A 19,249-nucleotide genomic window follows, 5' to 3' on the forward strand; every position below is an offset into this window, starting at 1 on the left:
CTTCCAGAACAGAGCTGTTTCTTTCATCCTCAGGCACCCAATTTCAGAACATTCAGTTACTCACCCTCGAGCAGATGCGGTGATTTTATAAGTTCCTGGAACCAAGAGACGCCAGTAATCTCCATTTTTGTAAGTAGTTACTGGGTGATTAATTTCAGCAACACTAATGGTGGCATTTAATATACCTCTGCCATCTGTGGCATCTAGGACAAATCCTTTGACACCCTGATGGACCTGGATAAAACACAAGGATACCCAGATTTTACTGATAAAGGTTATCATCGAGTTATTTTGGGAGTTCACATCCAACATAACAGATTCTTAAATAATGTAAATGTGTGGAACAAACAGGAATTCAGGACTTCAGAGAAAAGCTAAATGTAACCATCCATTAAATAAAACATTTCATTTTCCAAAAGGCGAATTTTTCATCAGTTATATTTGTCTTTACCATGAGGAATATAAACAACTGTTTAAACTTCAGCCCTAATTTCAGAATATAGGACATTCAACAAGAAAACTGACCTGACTGCTTTAAAAAGGAAATGTCATTTAAAAAAAATAGAGGACTACTCTAGATCAAAGAGAGTAAAGAGATGTAATAATCAAACCAAATGCAATGCATGAATCTTGACAAGATTGTGGTTCTAAAATACAGCTATAGAAAGACATTTTGAGGACAATAAGGAGGAAATTTGAATGTGGACTAAGTATTAGGCAGTATAGGGAGTTGGTATTAATTTCCGTAGGTGCTCTCTCTCTCTCTCTCTGCTCTGCTCAGTCATTTCAGTCGTGTCTGACTCTCTGCGACCCTATGGACTGTAACCCACCAGGCTCCTCTGTCCATGGGATTTTCCTGGCAAGAATACTAGAGTGGGAGCCATGCTCTCTCCTCCAGGGGATCTTCCCAAACCCAGGGATCGAACCTGTATCTCTTGCATCTCCTGCACTGGAGGTGGATTCTTTACCATTAGTGCCCCCTGGGAAGCCCTTTTCTTAGGTGAGATAATAGCAATTGGAGATGTCAGGTAGGAGAATTAACTATTTTTAGACTACTTTTAAAAATTCTTAAATACTTAGGGACAAATATCATAATGCCTGCAATTTATACTGAAACAGTTCAGCAAAAATATGTGTATGTGTATATACATGTGTGTGTGTGTGTATAAAAAATACAAATGTAGCAAATGTAAAAACTGTTAAACCTAGGTAAAGGAAGAGTAGTATTTATTGTGTTAGTCTTACAGTTTTTCCTAATGTTTAAAAAATTTCAGAATAAAGTGTTCTAAGATATTAGTGTGTAAAGTGAAAGTCACTCAGTCGTGTCTGACTCTTTGGGACCCTCCAGGCCAGAATGCTGGAGTGGGTAGCCATTCCCTTCTCCAGGGGCATCTTCCCCACCCAGGGATCGAACCTAGGTCTCCTGCATTGCAGGCAGATTCTTTACCAGCTAAGCCACCAGGGAAGCCTAATATGCTGAGCTTGCTTATCACTTGAGAAATTTTTAGGTGTGTATCCAATTTATATTGGCCTTTTATAAAGACAAGGGTAAAAAGTGACACTGTCCATTAAGTGTAAAACATCATCACTACATCATTTAATCATTTCAAGCTTTTCTCCACACATAAAAATAAACTTATTTACATCCATAAATCTTCTAAATAGGTTTACTAAAACATGAATAGGTCAAACTGGAATTCCAGTGAGGTGTATTCCAAAATCAATGCATGAAAACCACATGTACACACAAAAATCTTGCTCTTGGAAGAAATTTCTGATGTCCCTCCTGAATAGTCACCTGTTTCATAAACTGGATTAGGGATCTTCGATTCTGTGCCCAAAATTTTGGCAGGTCTTTCTCAAATGGGTATTTCACACAACCTAGTTCAATAGTCACTTCAAAGCAATTTGTTTGCAAATAGTTCCAGTCCTGCATACCACCTGAAGGATAAAAACTTTGAATTAGTTACTCTGAAGAAGTTCTAACTAGCTCAGATCCCAAATGGTAAGCAACATTCCTAGTAAAAAGTCAAATTGGTTCTTTTATCAGCATAGTTGAACACCAGTAATGTGTTCATGTACGAATGCTTCGATGTTTGTGGTACAGGTAAAAAACATCTGTACTTTCATGTTCAGGAAGAATTCAAGTGTAGCTCATACTCTTCTAATTAGCACATCTAATGTTCTTTATAATAGCCAGAGGAAAAATATAACATTTTCATCAAGTACAATAATTTTACTCAAAATTCAAAGTGCACCAAATATAAAAAATAGTTGAAAAAGTAATTTGAATGTTTTAAACTAATTATAAAATATTCTTAAAAGAATGATTATTTATCAAAACTAAAAACTCAAGTAACAAGCAATACCATTGGGAGGACAGAAAATCCATCAAGTCACATGGCCTTGATATAAAAGAATGTTTTACCTGGGACATTGTACCAACTGGCTCCATTTGTTATTCCATGAGGAAAATACTCATTAGGGTACATATTCTTACAAGGTCTACCTTGAAACATCTGCGAGTTTTCCTTAAAAAAAAAAAAAAGAATCTTTACTTGTATTTGTTTGTACCTGCATCAAAAAAACATGAGGGGGATAAGGAAAGATAGTAAGAGTGGTATGTTGGAGTGTATGGAGTCATGGAAGCAGAGACTTTTCAATGTATAGCTTTCTGTGCCACTTTGATTTTTTACTACATGGATTTATTACCTACTTTTTAAAACCAAAATTAAACAGTTCATGCTCTGTTAAAAAAAAAAACTGAAGACTTCATTTATTACTAGTATTTACAAGAAATATAAAAATCCAAGTCAATCCCTCTCAGAAACAAAACCAAACTGTTCATATTCATACTTTCATTTCATGATCTCAAGAGTCCCTAAAAGGTAGTTCACAAACAAGGACAGGTAAGCATCTTTCTCTGACTTGTTAGGGAGGCAGCCCCTCTGTGCTCTGCACTTTGTAGTGATTTTATTCTGCTACAACTGGTTGCACCTTTTTCTTCCCTAAAGACAATACCCTGCTCCTTGAAACAGTTTGTGCCTTTGTGTCCTCAGTGTCCAGCAGTGTCTAGCACGGCATGTGTGCAATTGTTTGCTCAATACAGAATAAACAAAAAAAATTCTATAGAGGCACAAATAAACACTATTGAAAGCTAGAGGAGAGAAAGATTATTTCTGACTGCAGTGACAGGGGAATTTTCCTGAAGAAATTAAGCTTTGAAAGATGGTCAAAACTTCACCTCTCTCTTTTGTAAATAGAAAATAAAAAGTATAAAGAGAGAAATAATTTCTTACTTTCCCACCACTGAGGATTAACCACTTAACTTTAAAATATACAAAACAATCCCCTTTCATAAACTTAACATACCATTTACAGGCTTACCATTTACACCACTCTACTATCAGAGGAAATTTATTACTTTAGATTCAATTCAATTCAGTTCAGTCGCTCAGTCATGTCCGACTCTTTGCGACCCCATGAATTGCAGCACGCCAGGCCTCCCTGCTCATCACCAACTCCCGGAGTTTACCCAAACCCATGTCCATTGAGTCGGTGATGCCATCCAACCATCTCATCCTCTGTCGTCCCCTTCTCCTCCTGCCCTCAATCCCTCCCAGCCTCAGGGTCTTTTCCAATGAGTCAACTCTTCACATGAGGTGGCCAAAGTATTGGAGTTTCAGCTTCAACATCAGTCCTTCCAATGAACACCCAGGACTGATCTCCTTTAGGATGGACTGGTTGAATCTCCTTACAGTCCAAGGGACTCTCAAGAATCTTCTCCAACACCATAGTTCAAAGGCATCAATTCTTCGGCGCTCAGCTTTCTTCACCGTCCAACTCTCACATCCATACATGACCACTGGAAAAACCATAGCCTTGACTAGACGGACCTCTGTTGACAAAGTAATGTCTCTGCTTTTTAATATGCTGTCTAGGTTGGTCATAACTTTCCTTCCAAGGAGTAAGCATCTTTTAATTTCATGGCTGCAATCACCATCTGCAGTGATTTTGGAGCCCAAAAAAATAAAGTCTGACACTGTTTCCACGGTTTCCTCATCTATTTGCCATGAAGTGATGGGACCAGATGCCATGATCTTAGTTTTCTGAATGTTGAGCTTTCAGCCAACTTTTTCACTCTCCTCTTTCACTTTCATCAAGAGGCTTTTTAGTTCCTCTTCACTTTTGGCCATAAGGGTGGTGTCATCAGCATATCTGAGGTTATTGATATTTCTTTAGATTACTGGAATATTTATGTACATGTCGTGTATGTGTACAAAGGGAGAAGACAAGAGTGTTAGACTTAAAGTTTAAAATAGGCTTCTGGTGACCTTTGAGGTGGCACTTCCAGATGAAACTGTAGGTGGAAGATCGATGACAAGAAACTGAGGCATGAGAGAACAACAAGGAAGTAGAGACAAGTGGAGACTTTTCAGTTTTCTTATTCTTCTTTTGAACTAATTTTAGACTTGTAGAAATGCTGCAAAAATAGCACTGAGTTTTATACACCTTTGATCCAGTATTTCCTATGTTAGCATTTTATATAATCATAGCACATTGATCACGGAGAAGGCAATGGCACCCCACTCCAGTACTCTGTAGGCTGCAGTCCATGGGGTCGTGAAGAGTCGGACATGACTAAGCAACTTCACGTTCACTTTTCACTTTTATGCATTGGAGAAGGAAATGGCAATCCACTCCAGTGTTCTTGCCTGGAGAATCCCAGGGATTCTCAGGCTCCTCTGTCCTTGGGGATTCTCCAGGCAAGAATACTGGAGTGTGTTGCCATGTCCTCCTCCAGCGGATCTTCCCAACCCAGGGATCAAACCTAGGCCTCCCACATTACACGCAGATTCTTTACTGTCTGAGCCACCAGGGAAGCCCTAATATTGGCATGATACCATTAACTAAAATAACCTACATTTTATTCAAATACCACTACTGTTCTACTAATGCCTGTTTGAAATTTTCTCTTCCCTTGATATCTGTCACATTGTATAGCTCTATTTTTTCACTTTCACTTAATTGGATTAAAATTAAATTTCATTATACTTAAAATATAATAAAAGTTATTGTAGAAAATTAGAAAATTGAGGGAAGCAAAAAGAAGAAAAATATAAAGCCAGAAATCACCAATCATTTCCTATTGTGGTATATAACTTTTGACCATTTTTTGACCCTTTTCTCTTTTCTCTTCACTAATTGTCAAAGGGCAGGCACTTCTTTATTTCTTTTTGCTTTTCTGCTCTCCCAGAAGCTATGCATTTGGAAGATTTTCCTTTAAATCCACCTGCCCTTTTAAATTGTGCTTATCCGTTTAAATACACCAGATCCTTTGATTTCTATGTACTTTGAAACCTGTTCCATGTATTCCACTGCTTTCACCTGCCCAGTTATTATGTTAGCATTTTCAGATTAAGGGCATATTCACTGCTTGGTGGTCATTCTGAATCACCTTAATGCCTGCCTTTCCTTAAACTTCCTTCTTTTGTCTTCATTGATTTTGGAAGGTTTTATGCTAATTTCAAATAAATCATACAAAGAAAGACAAATACTGTGTGATATCACTTCTATGTGGAATTTAAAAAATACAACAAATTAGTGAATATAACAAAACAGACTCAGAGATATAGAGAACAAACCAGTGATTATCAGTGGGGAGAGGAAAAGGGAAGGGGCAATACAGGAGTAGGGGATTAAGAGATACAAACTACCATGTATAAAGTAAGCTACAAGGATATACGGAATAACACAGGGAAATAGTTGATATTTTATAATGACTATAAATGGAGTACAATCCCTAAAAATTATGAATCACTATATTATACACCTGTAACATATAATATTACACATCATATGTACTTCAATTTTTTAAAAATTAGGAGAAAAAAATGAAGAATATGAGTAAAACAAACAATAATTGAGAAGACAGAATCAGAATGAAATGCATATCAGATTATTCAGAGTTCTGCTTTAGTTCAAGGCACAGTGATCTACTGAGAGAAAGACAGACAAAGCTGGGATTAGAAGGCTCAAGTAGAGAATAAAGGCTCAGAATCACCATAGCGGGAAATGAGCCAGGGAGTCAAGTTGCTTACTGGGGAGAACCGAGGGCTAGGCTGAAGTTAAAGTGCACTATATATACATGTTGTAATCAAAGGCCATAACTGTGTGACTTTTCTGGGATGTATCAGAGAGATGACTATAATTAATAAGGGTTGGCCATTGGCAAGGCAGATATGTCAAAAGGGCATAAAAGATCCTAAGACCCATCACTGAAAGGTATGTCCATGGGTCTAGGCTGGGTAGAAAAGAAATCAAATCAAAAGGGTTAAAGGTCAAAGAAAACATATAGAGGCTATGGAATAAAGTTACAAAGAGGGTGAAAAGTGGAACGATAATAATGGGCAGAATGTGATGGGGATATGTATAAAATTTTATCTCTTAGTTTCTACTTTGATGATTTTTAAAAAAAATTATTTCAGGTATATCCCTTTAAAATGGCATGTCCAAATAGAAGACAACTATATTTTAAAGTGAAATAACACACTTACGCCCTGTTAGAAACTCTGAACAATCTCACAAGGTCACCTTGTATAGAATGAGGGAGTGGGAAAAGCAGAATGACAGAAGGGTCTGTCTAAGAGAGCACAGAACTGCAGTAATAAGTTTCATCTATCAATAACCAATAACATCACAGACTGAGTCAGTAGTAAGACCAAAAACAGAAACTAACAAGCCTAGTTCCCAAGCCTCAACTTTTAACATGTTTTCTAGGAACAATTTTTAAAATAAAATTTCATACAACATTTCTGATTATGAAAGTAACATATATTCATTATAGAAAGTTTACAAAATACAGAAATTTCTACCTGCTCCCTGTAGTATGTTACTACTAGGTGCTTAAATACCTTAGACTATAGGTTGGCAATTTTTTTCTGTAAAGAGCCAGACAGTAAAAATTTTAGGCTTTACAGACTCAAAAGGTTCTATTGCAATGACTTGATTCTGCCCCCTCTGCATCTACTGAGATGACTGTAGTGTTTGTCTTCTTTAGTCTGTGAATGTGGTGAATTACACTGACTTATGTTCAAATGTTGACGGAGAAAGCAGCAACAGACAATATTTTAAAGAATGGATATGGCTGTGTGTCAATAAAACTTTATTTACAAGAACAGGTGGTAGGTTAGGTTTGGTCCTAGAGCTGTAACTTGTCAACCCCACCTTAGACTACTTTATGAGATTTATAGTTAAGTATTTGTCAAATGAAATAAGTTAGCAGTTTGTTTAGTTTATTACGTTCCAGGTACTGTGCTAAAAGCTATAGATGAAAAGACATTACCTGAGCTTAAAGGCTAATGGGGAAACACATGCAGTACATTTAGACAAGATTGGGAGCGTTCAGGGTGGTATAGCCATAGACCACATGCAGCACATTTAAAAGGGAGGTGGGAAACAAAGAAGAAAAAGAAGTAAAGTGGTCTGCAAGGAAAAAAGGAAGGCTTAACAGAGAAGAAAGCACTTGACCTGAGACTTGTAGGGCTTTGTCTTAATGCATCTTTTAATGAAAAATTAATTTTTATAACATTTTATGTTTGAGCACAAGCCTACCTTGGAATAAGAAAGTGCTATTTGTTGAAACACAGCATCATCTGGTGATTTACTATATGTGGCAATGCCTTGTTCATCATCATCAAAAGGGTAGTTAACCACCAAAGTACCTATAAGGGAAATGAGGAAAATGTATTGTGTTATTTCTTGCAAGATGGAGCATTAACAGAAAGTAAGCTTTTCACAATACTGCAAGGGACAGGACACCAATGCAATTTTCCAAGACTAATTTCCTCAATAGAAATTAAGAAGTTGCTAATTTCCTTGAAAGAAAATCAAAGCAGATAAATAAAATATTAATATTAAACAGCTGTGCATGACACTTACAGGCTGTATTAACTGGAAAGGTCTTGGGAGTTCACCTGAACTCACAGACATAATTTACACATTAGAACTGAAATCAGAAGTATACAGGCTTAATTAAACAATTTCACTTTTGTAATACTAAGGATCAGAAAATGTGAGCAAAACTTGATTTTTTTTTTGGAAATTCAGACATTTATAAGCTCAAAGAATTTTAAAATAAGAAAGAACTCTTGAAGTTCAATTAGCCCACCCTCTTCATTTTGTAGATGTGGAGTCTAAATTGGAGATGCTAAACAACTTATGTTATGGATAGGAGAACTAGACTTGACCTTCACCCAGAAACAAATGCTAAAAATTTCTTTTATGCTCATGTTATAAATTTGTCAACTGGAGTTACATCATATGGCTTTTTCATGACCTAAAGTACAGAGAGTGTGTTTTAAAACATATAGAAAGGATGTCAACTTCCTCTGTGGTACCCGCAGGAAATGAAACAATTAGGATGCTTCTCTGGCAGAAGCCCTGAGCCTACTCCCCCACCATAGAATCAAATCCCTTATCTTCCTATTATTCACATCAATTTCATTTGTCCATGTGTCCATTTATTCTGCCTTCATTAGGCCATTCATTTTGCATTTTTGCCATGCCACTTACTGCATGTGGAAGTGAAGGAATATACTCAACTTGAATCCAGATGAAGTAATCCTCTGGTAACAAATACTAGCAAACATTCATCTGTTTTAAAAAACTGTCTTTAAAGAAACAAGTATGAACACTCATTTTATTTCTCAAAACAGTTCTAATAAGGTAAGTGTACTTCAACACTTGTTTTTATACAAATTACTCCAAAAAATTCTTTAAATTTCACCCTGAATTGATGACTCAGGTTTAAAAATTACAACTGAAAAAAGTCAACTTCTACTTAATATTGCCTTTCAAATGGTTAATTTTATAAGACCAAAAAAAATGTCATAAAAGACTTAGGATATTCCTATAAAAGTTTATTTTTAAAAATCAGTATCAACACAAAAAGCATGAGCTTTTTACAAAATTACAAAAAGATAAATTTGACTTCATCAATACTAAAAAAAATGTGCATCAGAGGTCATTAAGAAAGTTAAAATATAGCCTATAGAATGGGAGAGAATATGTGCAATAAGCAATTTGATAAGGATCTAGAGCCCAGACTATGTCAAGAAATCCTGCAACTCAACAAAAAGATGAAAAACCCAGTTAAAAATGGGCAAAAGACTTGAACTGGAATTTCTCCAAATAAGATATACAAATGACCAAGAAGCACACAAGAACATGCTCAATATCATTAGTCATCAGGGAAATACAAATCTAAATTTCAGGAAAATATCACCTTTCAGCCACTAAAATGGCTGCAATCAAAAAAACACAAATTAACAAGGTAAGTAGGGATGTGGAAAAACTAGAACCCTCATATATTGCTGATGGGAACATAAAATGGTTCTGCTACTGTGGAGTAGTTTGGCAGTTCATCAAGAAGCTAAACATGGGATTACCATATGATGGCATTTCCATCAAAAAGCCAAACATAGGTTAACCCCAAAGAATTGAAAACAGGGACTCAGATATTGTATGCCAATGTGCACAGTAGTATTATTCATAACAGTAAAAAATAAAAACAACCCAAATATCCATCAACAGATACATAGATAAACAAATTATGGTATATACCTACAATGGAATATTATTCTGTCATAAAAAGAAATAAAGTACTAATACATGCTACAACGAGAATGATCTTTGAAAACATTATGCCAAGTGAAAGGAGACAGACACAAAAGGTCATATATTATATGATTTCATTTCTATGAAATATCCAAAATAGGCAAGTCCATAGAGACAGAATGTGGATTGGTGGTTACCAAGGGCTTGCAGGGCATGGGGATAGGAACAAGTGCTTCATGGGTAAGGGATTTCCTTTTGAGGAGATGAAAATATTTTCTAACAAAATAGAGGTGGTTATGGCACAAAATTGTGAACGCACTAAATGTCACTGAATTATTTACTTTAACATGGTTAATGTGATATGAATTTCACCTAAATAAAAATCAATATAAAATTTACAAAAGGAAATCTTACTTTTCTCTAAATTCTTTCAAAATCCTTTTAAATTGTTAAGTTGGCAGCAAAGAATTCCTCTGTTAAATTTCTTTGCCAGGATTTCAAAACTCATTTAAAGATTTTAAAGATGAGAAAATGAAATATGTCATGGAAAGAAACATATCTACATGATTAAAGATGTAGCCTCACCATGCCAAGGTCTTGATACCACATGTGTACATATGTAAATTATTCTCACGGGAATGTAACTAGAATTATGTTTTCAGATTTAGTCAATATGACATTTGATGTATTCTGAGAATATTTTTAAAAGCTCAAAACAAAAAATATTTTCTGTCAAACATGGTATACAATCAATAAAGTAAGAAAAAAGCAAAAAAAAAAAAAAAATTGCTAACCAGGCTGTAACTTCATAATTCCTATTTCAGTCTTTGAGAATTGTCCATGATTACCAGTTATAGAATACGTTTATCCTACTATTGGCAAACTTTCAAAGCCATTTTGGGGGAATCTTGATTTACTTCTTAAATACAAATATCCTTAAACATATACAGTCATTTCTAAAAAGGCAGGTTAATCTATACACCATCAAATCTCAACTGTGATACTTTCTTGTATAATCTAACAAATGTTGACAGTAAACTTCTTACCCATTGCCCCTGGTGTTAATACTTTACTCTTCTTTTTAAAATTTACTAAGATATAATTCACATACTGTACAATCCATCCATTTAAGGTATAAAATTCAATGTTGTTCCATATATTCACAGGGTTGTACAACCATCCCTACTATCTAATTATAGAACATGTCATTACTTAAGAAAAAAACAAAAACAAAATCCATACCCATTAGCAGTGACCCCTTCTCTCCCACCTCTAATCTATTTTCTGTCTCTATGGGTTTGCCTACTTCTGAGTATTCAATAAAATGTAATCATATAATATATGGTTTCTTATGATTGAATTCTATCACTTAGCATGTTTTCAAGGCTCATTTATGTAGTAGCATGCATCAGTACTTCATTCCTTTTCATTGCCAAATAACATTCAATTGTATAGCATATTTCTTTTAATCATCAGTCAGTCAACATTTGGATTATTTATATTTTGGTGATTATGAGTACTGCTATTATGAACATCCACATACAAGTTTACATGTAGAGATAAGTTTTCGGGTCTCTTGGGTATTGACACTTATTTACACAACCATAGTTGGACATTGTAATGATTTTTAATCTTGATCTCTCATCCTATTCAACTGATAAATTCCGGCTGAATTATATGAAAGTGTATAAGCTCAGGTACTACATAAGAATGAGGTCACTGTGTTGCAGTTAAATATACAGCAGATGAAAGACAAGAGAATGTCAAAATCTAAACCTACATAAAAGGGCTTATTAAACTTTAGGGAGAAATAGAACTAAACATTTGGATTTGTTAGTGTTTAATTTTTATGAATGACAAAGAACATGTTACCAAATTCCCAGGAAAAGGGATAAATATAAACCATGTGTGAGGGATAAATATAAAACATTTGTGAGGGATAAATATAAACCACTTGAAGAACTAGGTGAGAGAGAACTGGAGGAAGGGAGAAGGAGGAAAAGGGAAGCAGGGGAGAGAGAGACAGAAAGAGGAAAGGCGCGGGGGTGATGGAAGGAGGGAGTACAGAGGAGTATGGGGACAGGGGAGGGGGCGGGAGGGGAAAACAGCCAGCAAATCGGCTTAAAAAGTAATGAGAAAAGACCTTTGTTGTTGTCTGCCATAAAAGCAATAACAGGATATCCACTTTAATAGAGCCTAAGACAATAAACACATAAAATTCCACCAGGATTTTCAAATGCTCTCAACAAGAATTAATTAGTGGAATAGCAAACTGCTGTTACCTCCATGCAGGTTTGCTGAGAGCACAAATGGATAGGTCTTCATCCAGCTCATTACAGCAATAGTTTCTGGTTGGGTGGGCTCTGTGATCTGAACGAACTGGTCTGGGAAATTCCGGTTCAGGTCAAAGTTGTTGCTGTTGTTTCTGCCGATTACACTTACTGGATCTCCTGTGTGATAAAAGATTCAAATGTAAGCTATATTTCACTTACATTTTAATCCAGCACAAACGACTTCAGCTATCTTAACTCAAAGCTAAGTGTGAACACATCAGGCTTCACTATGATCAATCACACTACAACTCAAAGTGAGCAGGACCCTGTGAGGCCTTCCCAGGTACAAAAGCTCCTCTGCATGCCCTGATTCCTGTTTGCAGAAAAAAAACTTTCATTTCTGAGGTCTTCCCTAAGATTCACAAGCAATGACTAATTAGGGAAGTGAGGAAATTCTGCCTTTCATCGTACTTTGAGGGGGAAAAAAGCCCAATCATATGAATTATATGAAAATATTGCTCAATTGTCAATAATCCACATACAACAATGTGATCACAGTATTAAGTGGGCAGGACTGATATGAGGGGGATTTTATTGTACTGATATAGAGGTCACTAAACAAATTAAAAAAAAAAACAGACCAAATGAAAATAAAAAAGTTGCAGTACGCTTATATTAAAGTGATCACTATTAAAAGGTAAAGTTAGTCAAGAACACAGTTGGAAGTTTAACCTGATGGAAGAGAAAGAGTTCAACTTGAGCTTATTCCATTTTACTAAGGGATAAGAAAATGAATGCAAGTGAGTAAAGAAAGCCTACTAGAGGGCTCACTAGTAGTAAGTATGAGTTCCATCTTTCAGAAAGATCTCAAGGGAGGAATGTGGAAGGGATTTGGGAGGCTGACAAAGAATGAGGTCCTCAAGAAAAGAATCTAAATAATATACATATATAAAGATTAACCTAGTCATTCACTAATTGATTCAGTGTTCAATCAGTGACAGTAACAAACCATGTGGCTGTATATTCATATTTTGGGATCTATTCTATTCACTGGTATCACTGTTTGGAAGGAACCACAGGTTAGGAAAAGATGGATTCTCACTCTGCAGTGTTCTGCATCAGGTGGCCCGTGTAAAAAAATTGCTCTCCTTGCCCCTACTGTGATGCCCCAGCAGAGATGGGCTAGTCCAGGGAAGGCAGAGGAATGGGAAATCAGTAACTTAGCAGGTTTAGACTACATATACATGCAGAGTAGAACTGGGAGTCAAAAAAAATTTGGTTTGAGTTTTCACTTATTAGATAAGGTTCCCAACAAAATAATTTAACAAAAATTAATGTTAAAATGGAACAATTTATTAAAATCTTACATTTTAGTAAATAAGAACCATTACCAAAGTGGAGACTTCATTAAATATAAACTTGATGGCATAATTATTGAATAAACTAGCCTCTTATAAGAAAAAAAAAAGCTAAAACCAATGATAAATTATAAGAATAAAACAGGAAGAAATTTTAGGGAAACAACCAGTTCAGATTATTTTCTATGCTCAAATAATTATGCCATATGATAAACAATGAACATGAGCCTGAGCAAACTCTAGGAGATGGTGAAGGACAGGAAAGCCTGGCATGTTGCAGTCCACAGGGTCACAAAGAGTCAGGCGTGACTTAGCAACTGAACTGAATTGAACTGAACTGAATGATAATCAAAATGATTAAGCATTAATAGACAGCTATTGTTTACCTTCCTGGGCCTTTTCATACCCATCAGGATTCATGGATGGCATAAGGTGAATTCTAGTGTTAAGAACCAAATCTGTTACTTCAGGATCTGTGCCAAAGTTCTTACAAAGGTATTCGATGAGGTTCAGTAGCAGTTCTCTTCCAACCACTTCATTTCCATGCATATTTCCAATGTATTTAAATTCTGGTTCACCTGAAAACAGAATTACATGGAAGACCTTTTTTCCTCTTCATTCATCCTAGACTTGCTCACTTTTCACCCAATACACAAAGACCTTGAACCAAAATTTTAAGCTATATTTTGACAAAAGAAACAGGATAAAGTATCTTATAAAGCAGTTTCGTTACTACTACATGTCAGATAGCAAGCTCAAAGTAAACATATATTATACATATATGAATATGTATATATACACATAAGGGCTTCTCTGGTGGCTCAGTGATAAAGAATCTGCCTGCCAATGCAGGAGACACAAGTTTGATTCCTGGGTCAGGAAGATCTCCTGGAGAAGGAAATGGCAACCCACTCCAGTGTTCTTGCTTGGGAAATCCCATGGACAGAGGAGCCTGGTAGGTTGCAGACCATGGGGTCGCAAGAGTCAGACACGACTTAGGGACTAAACGACATATATACATACATACATACATACATATATCATATGCTACAAAAATAAAAATACTATTAGCTGGAAGAATCTAACCTATGTGTGTAGTATGCTAAATATGCTGCATAATACATAAGTTGCTCAGTTGTGTCTGACTCTCTGTGACCCCATGGACTATACAGCCTGCCAGGCTCTTCTGTCCACGGAATTCTTCAGGCAAGAATACTGGACTGGGTAGCCATTCCCTTCTCTAAGTGATCTTCCCAATCCAGGGATTGAACCCAGGTCTCAGTCTCCCACATTGCAGGCAGATTCTTTCTCATCTGAGCTATCAGGGAAGCCCATGGTGCATAATATGGATTATCAAATGGATTTTTTTTTTTTCCTAGCAGAAGATTGGTCCCATTTTCTTTGATCCAGTTATAAATACTACAGGTGACCTTTCTAGATGAAGCAAAGAAATATAGCCCACAGCTCTGAGAGGCAACACTGAAATTATGTGTGAAACTACACCAATTACCTGGTTCATGGACACCTGGGTTATCAGATATCTCCATTACATAAAGTTCTCTTGACTCAACTGATTTTCCCAATGAATAAAGTCGGGTGATGTTAGGATATTCATTGGCAAACCTTCTCAAGAAGATTTCCATGTCAGGGAAATGGTGGTGGTGAAAGTCCTGTGGTTGAATTGGCTGGTGGGTAGACTGTGTTCCAAGAGGACTATTAAGTGTAGCAACTGTGCTAGCTGTTACTACAGCCTCAGTCGTGTCAGGGATTACTGAAGCCACAGTCGGTCGTAGGGGAAAATTCACCTTTGTGGCTGGCCCTTCTTTCACTATGATATTGTTAACAGTCAGTGGCATATATCTGAAAAGAAAAATTCGAAAAAGTAGATGGGCTTGGAGTTAGACTGAAACAGACAATGCTTTAACACTATAAAAGCACAACAGCCTTCTCATACTCTTGCACTGTCTCTCAAAAATAAAATCAAATAAAGAGAAATGTGCAAATTCAAGACTTTTAGGATATTATTTCACAAATAATCTCAGATTAAGTCTTTAAAGAACTACTTCTCTTACCATCCTTTCAGGTTCCACACATTAGGATGCTTATAAAAAGTTATATTCAAAGAAGAGAATATAATGAAAAATGGAGGTAGTTGATCCATTTGTAACCATTCCTACAATACTCAAAGTAGGGATAAATGATCTGATTCTTTGTAGTGCCTTATCAAACTGACATTCCAACTACTTTACCAAATAGGAAAGTTCAAAATTGAAGGTAATTTATTTGCTACAGGTAAATCCTTAGCAAAATGAGCTTACAGAAAGGGTTCCAGAGGTCATAGGTAACCACTCATTCTGTGTATTAGAAAGCTGATGGTAAGACAGCTCTTCAAAGTGTCTTTTGTAGAGTCCTGAGTTTTTTCTACCCTGGTATTCAATTAGCCTTGAGCTTTTAAAACTCCTTCCTCCCAATTTTACAACTATGCTTCATATCCAGTCGTATAGTTAAAGTGACAAGACTCTACTGTAGTATTTTCTCATTACAAAAGGGGGAAAAAAAATCAGAAAACAAGGAAAAACAAAAGCCAGATATAGTAAGATCTCCCCAAATGTATTTCTGTCTAGATATAAACAGAAGCTTGACATTTTAAGAGTCTAGTTTAAATTCTTATCTAGTTACGTTTAGAGAAGAGCTAACATTCACCCTGCTCAAACTCTTCCAAAAAATTGCACAGGGAGGAACACTCCCACAACTCATTTTACAACCATCACCCTGATACCAAAACCAGAAAAAGATATCACACAAAAAAGAAAATTATAGGCCAATATCACTGATGAACATCGATGCAAAAATCCTCAACAAAATTCTAGCAAAGAGAATCCAACAACACATTAAAAGGATCATATACCATGATCAAGTGGGGTTTATCCCAGGGATGCAAAGATTCTTCAATATACACAAACCAATCAATGGATACACCATATTAACGAATTGAAAGATAAAATTCATACCCAGTTAAAGCTGCTGTAATGTTATAAGTTCCAGGAACAAGTAATCTGTGGAAATCACCAAATCTTCCTGTTGTGATATTATGATTAATACCAGCCACTGAGATAGTTGCATTCTCTAAGCCAGCCCCTGTTACTGAATCTGTAACAAATCCTTTAACGCCAATGTGGACCTAGAAAAACAAGAATCAACATAGACTGCTCAGAGAGAGTCAATTTGGAAGGCAAGAGAGAATAGCCTCTCTGCACTGATGCTAGAATTTCTCAAAAATAAAGTTATTCTTCTAGCCCTCTGAAACATTTTTCAATCCTTCCAAGTTTAAATAAAATACAGACCAAAAAGATTAAATCCTGAAACTTAAGTCATCTGAAACCTAGGCTGGTAAAGTACTTTTGAAATTCCCTCTTCTCAAAGCTAGACTTCTGCTTTTCTCAATGAGATACTATTTATAATGTAAGCATGCGTGCATGCTAAGTCACTTGAGTCGTGTCTGACTCTTTGAGAATCTATGGACTGTATCACGTCAGGATCTTCTGTCCATGAGATTCCAGGCAAGATTACTAGAGTGGATTTCCATGCCTTCCTCCGGGATCTTCCCAACCCAGGGATGGAACCCATGTCTCTTAGGTCTCCTGCATTGACAGGCAGGTTCTTTAGCACCACCTGGGAGGCCTCAATTTCTGATACATGCAATTTCTGATACATACAGTATATTAGCCTGCCTGATATTTAAGTTAAACTTATGTTGTGGTTCATACGGTGGTAAAGGTTCTCTAGCAAATATGATCACATGGTGTTGTAAGAATCTGGTAATACAACTTTTGCTAATTATTTATTTATTTGCTAATTATTTCAAGTTGTAGAAGTGTTGTAAGATAGTCAAAGGAAGCTCTCCAGAGGAAGAGAGCTCAGGGGAAGGGAAATGGAGGTTCTGAGTATGTTCTGATAGATTCTAATACTTTCTAAAGATTATCTATCATCTTAAATAATAAAAAGAGACAACGGGTATCTAGCATAGACTTATTCACATACACAAATTTCCCCCCTATTCAATCAATTATTTCCATACCCACCCTTCCGTATAGCTGCTTTTACCTTTTCAATCAATGTGATCAAAGACTCACGATTGTTCTCCCATTCTTGCCGAAGCTGTGAAGCAGGTGGGTACTTGCAACAGGATAGTTCTAACGTGATCTCAAAACAGTTGGCCCATACATAATTATAATCTTGCATACCACCTGAAACATGGAAGAAAAAGTAAGTTTATTCTCAGGATTCTACTCTCAAAAAGACCAAAGCCATCTCTGCCTATATAAACTCTCTTTCATTAAGTTGTTTGAAATCAGAGAAAGCTCTTGAATTACAGAGGAGACTAACAAGGAAGGTAAAAGGAATACACACTGGAAAGGAATATATATAAAGGAAATGTATCTGATTGACAGGTAAACAGTTATAAAGAGCATGAATATAACAGTTAATAATAACAGTAATAATGATGACAGTTCTATATTTGAATGTTTACTATATGCCAGTGTACTGAGTCCAAGTTCCCTCTGCTCTCTCTGCCACATGACAGGCCAAAGTTGAGGCCAGGAATACAACTTTATTTGAAAAGCTGGCAGGCTGAGAAGATGGCACACTAATGTCTCAAAATAACCATCTTGCTGGGGTCTGGACGCCAGGTTCTCTTACAGAACCAGAGATGCGGTGGGGAACTAAAGTCAAAAGGCACAATAAAGAGGGACAGGCAGTGCAGAAGTAAAGTTTTTAAAAAGGGCCATTAGTCTTGCAAAGTATCCCTAGGAATGGGCCAGCCAGTGAAAGGGATGTGTTCATTTCTGTGGACAGGGTCAGATTATCTTACAGGGTCAGAGCTGAACAAAGGCACTTAACAGTTGTTGTTGTTTTTTTAATTTGAGATTTTATCAATTTATTTATTTTAATTATTTGGCTGTGGTGGGTCTTCATTGCTGCACATGTGCCTTTTCTAGTTGGAGCAGACAGGGGCTACTCTCTGTTGTAGTGCCCGGGCTTTTCATTGCAGTGGTTTCTCTGGTTGTGGAGCATGGGCTATAGGCACTTGGACTTCAGTAGTTATGGAACGTGGGCTCAGTAGTTGTGGCTCATGGGCCCTAGAGTGAGTGCTAGCCCAGCAGTGGTGCACAAGCTTAGTTGCTCCTGGGCATGTGGGATCTTCCTGGATCAGGGATCAAACCAGTGTCCTTTGCTTTGGGATTCTTAACCACTGGGAAGCCTGGTACTCTAGTTTAGCAGTCAGAAAGAGGGATAGGGTCCTTTGAGGCAGGGCAGTATGTATGATTATAGTAACAAAAGCAACAAAAAGCAAGTCAAAGAAACAGTTTCAACAAGGAGTCAGAACTGGTTCTTCTCTGCAACCCAGCTCTGTTCTATGACCTTTACACATACTAACATTTACTCTTTACAACGTTATGATGCAGGTATTGCTATTTCACCCATTTTACAGATGTGAGAAGCAAGGCACAGAGAGGTTAAGATTTCTGACAGAATGAACATGAAAGATATTCAAGTGATCTTCAAGTTATGAAGGTCATTCATGTCAAAACATTATTAAGGGTCTACTATTCTAACTGTACTCTTCTGTACCACAAAGGTGATAATAAGGGTCTGAATCAAAATGGTAGAGTAGAGGGACCCCATCACAACTGAAAGGAACAAGCAGCCCACATAGGGAACACCCATGAAGTGTCTGGTTTGGGGAGCCAGAGGGGAGCATGCTGCTGAGCCCATAGGACTTCTCCAAGATTGGGAGACATACAGACTTACTTTACATAAAGAAATCAACACAGAAAATCAGGCAAAATGAGGAGACAGAGGAATGTGCTCCACACGAAAGACTAAGACAAAACCTCAGAAGAAGACCTAAATGAAAAGGAGATAAGCAATCTACCTGATAAAGAGTTAAAGGCAATGATCATCAAGATACTCACTGAAGAATGGATGAACATGGCG

The 19,249-nt window shown here is 36.6% G+C and overlaps 1 protein-coding gene across 1 annotated transcript in view; it reads right to left on the reverse strand.

The window, feature by feature from the left end:
- The window catches only part of CPD (carboxypeptidase D), a 66,065-nt gene that overhangs the window by 18,695 nt on the left and 28,121 nt on the right, over nt 1-19,249 (reverse strand). Inside the window, exons 3-11 of the mRNA XM_065911097.1 lie at nt 17,354-17,496; nt 16,261-16,430; nt 14,760-15,109; nt 13,636-13,827; nt 11,901-12,068; nt 7,615-7,724; nt 2,429-2,531; nt 1,799-1,941; nt 65-234 (exon numbers count right to left, since the gene is read on the reverse strand). Coding sequence (XP_065767169.1) covers nt 65-234; nt 1,799-1,941; nt 2,429-2,531; nt 7,615-7,724; nt 11,901-12,068; nt 13,636-13,827; nt 14,760-15,109; nt 16,261-16,430; nt 17,354-17,496 — 1,549 coding nt within the window. The remainder of the gene's footprint in view (nt 1-64; nt 235-1,798; nt 1,942-2,428; nt 2,532-7,614; nt 7,725-11,900; nt 12,069-13,635; nt 13,828-14,759; nt 15,110-16,260; nt 16,431-17,353; nt 17,497-19,249) is intronic.

This window comes from Muntiacus reevesi, chromosome 18 (genome assembly GCF_963930625.1).
Source record: "Muntiacus reevesi chromosome 18, mMunRee1.1, whole genome shotgun sequence".
In the NCBI taxonomy this organism is placed as follows: domain Eukaryota; kingdom Metazoa; phylum Chordata; class Mammalia; order Artiodactyla; family Cervidae; genus Muntiacus; species Muntiacus reevesi.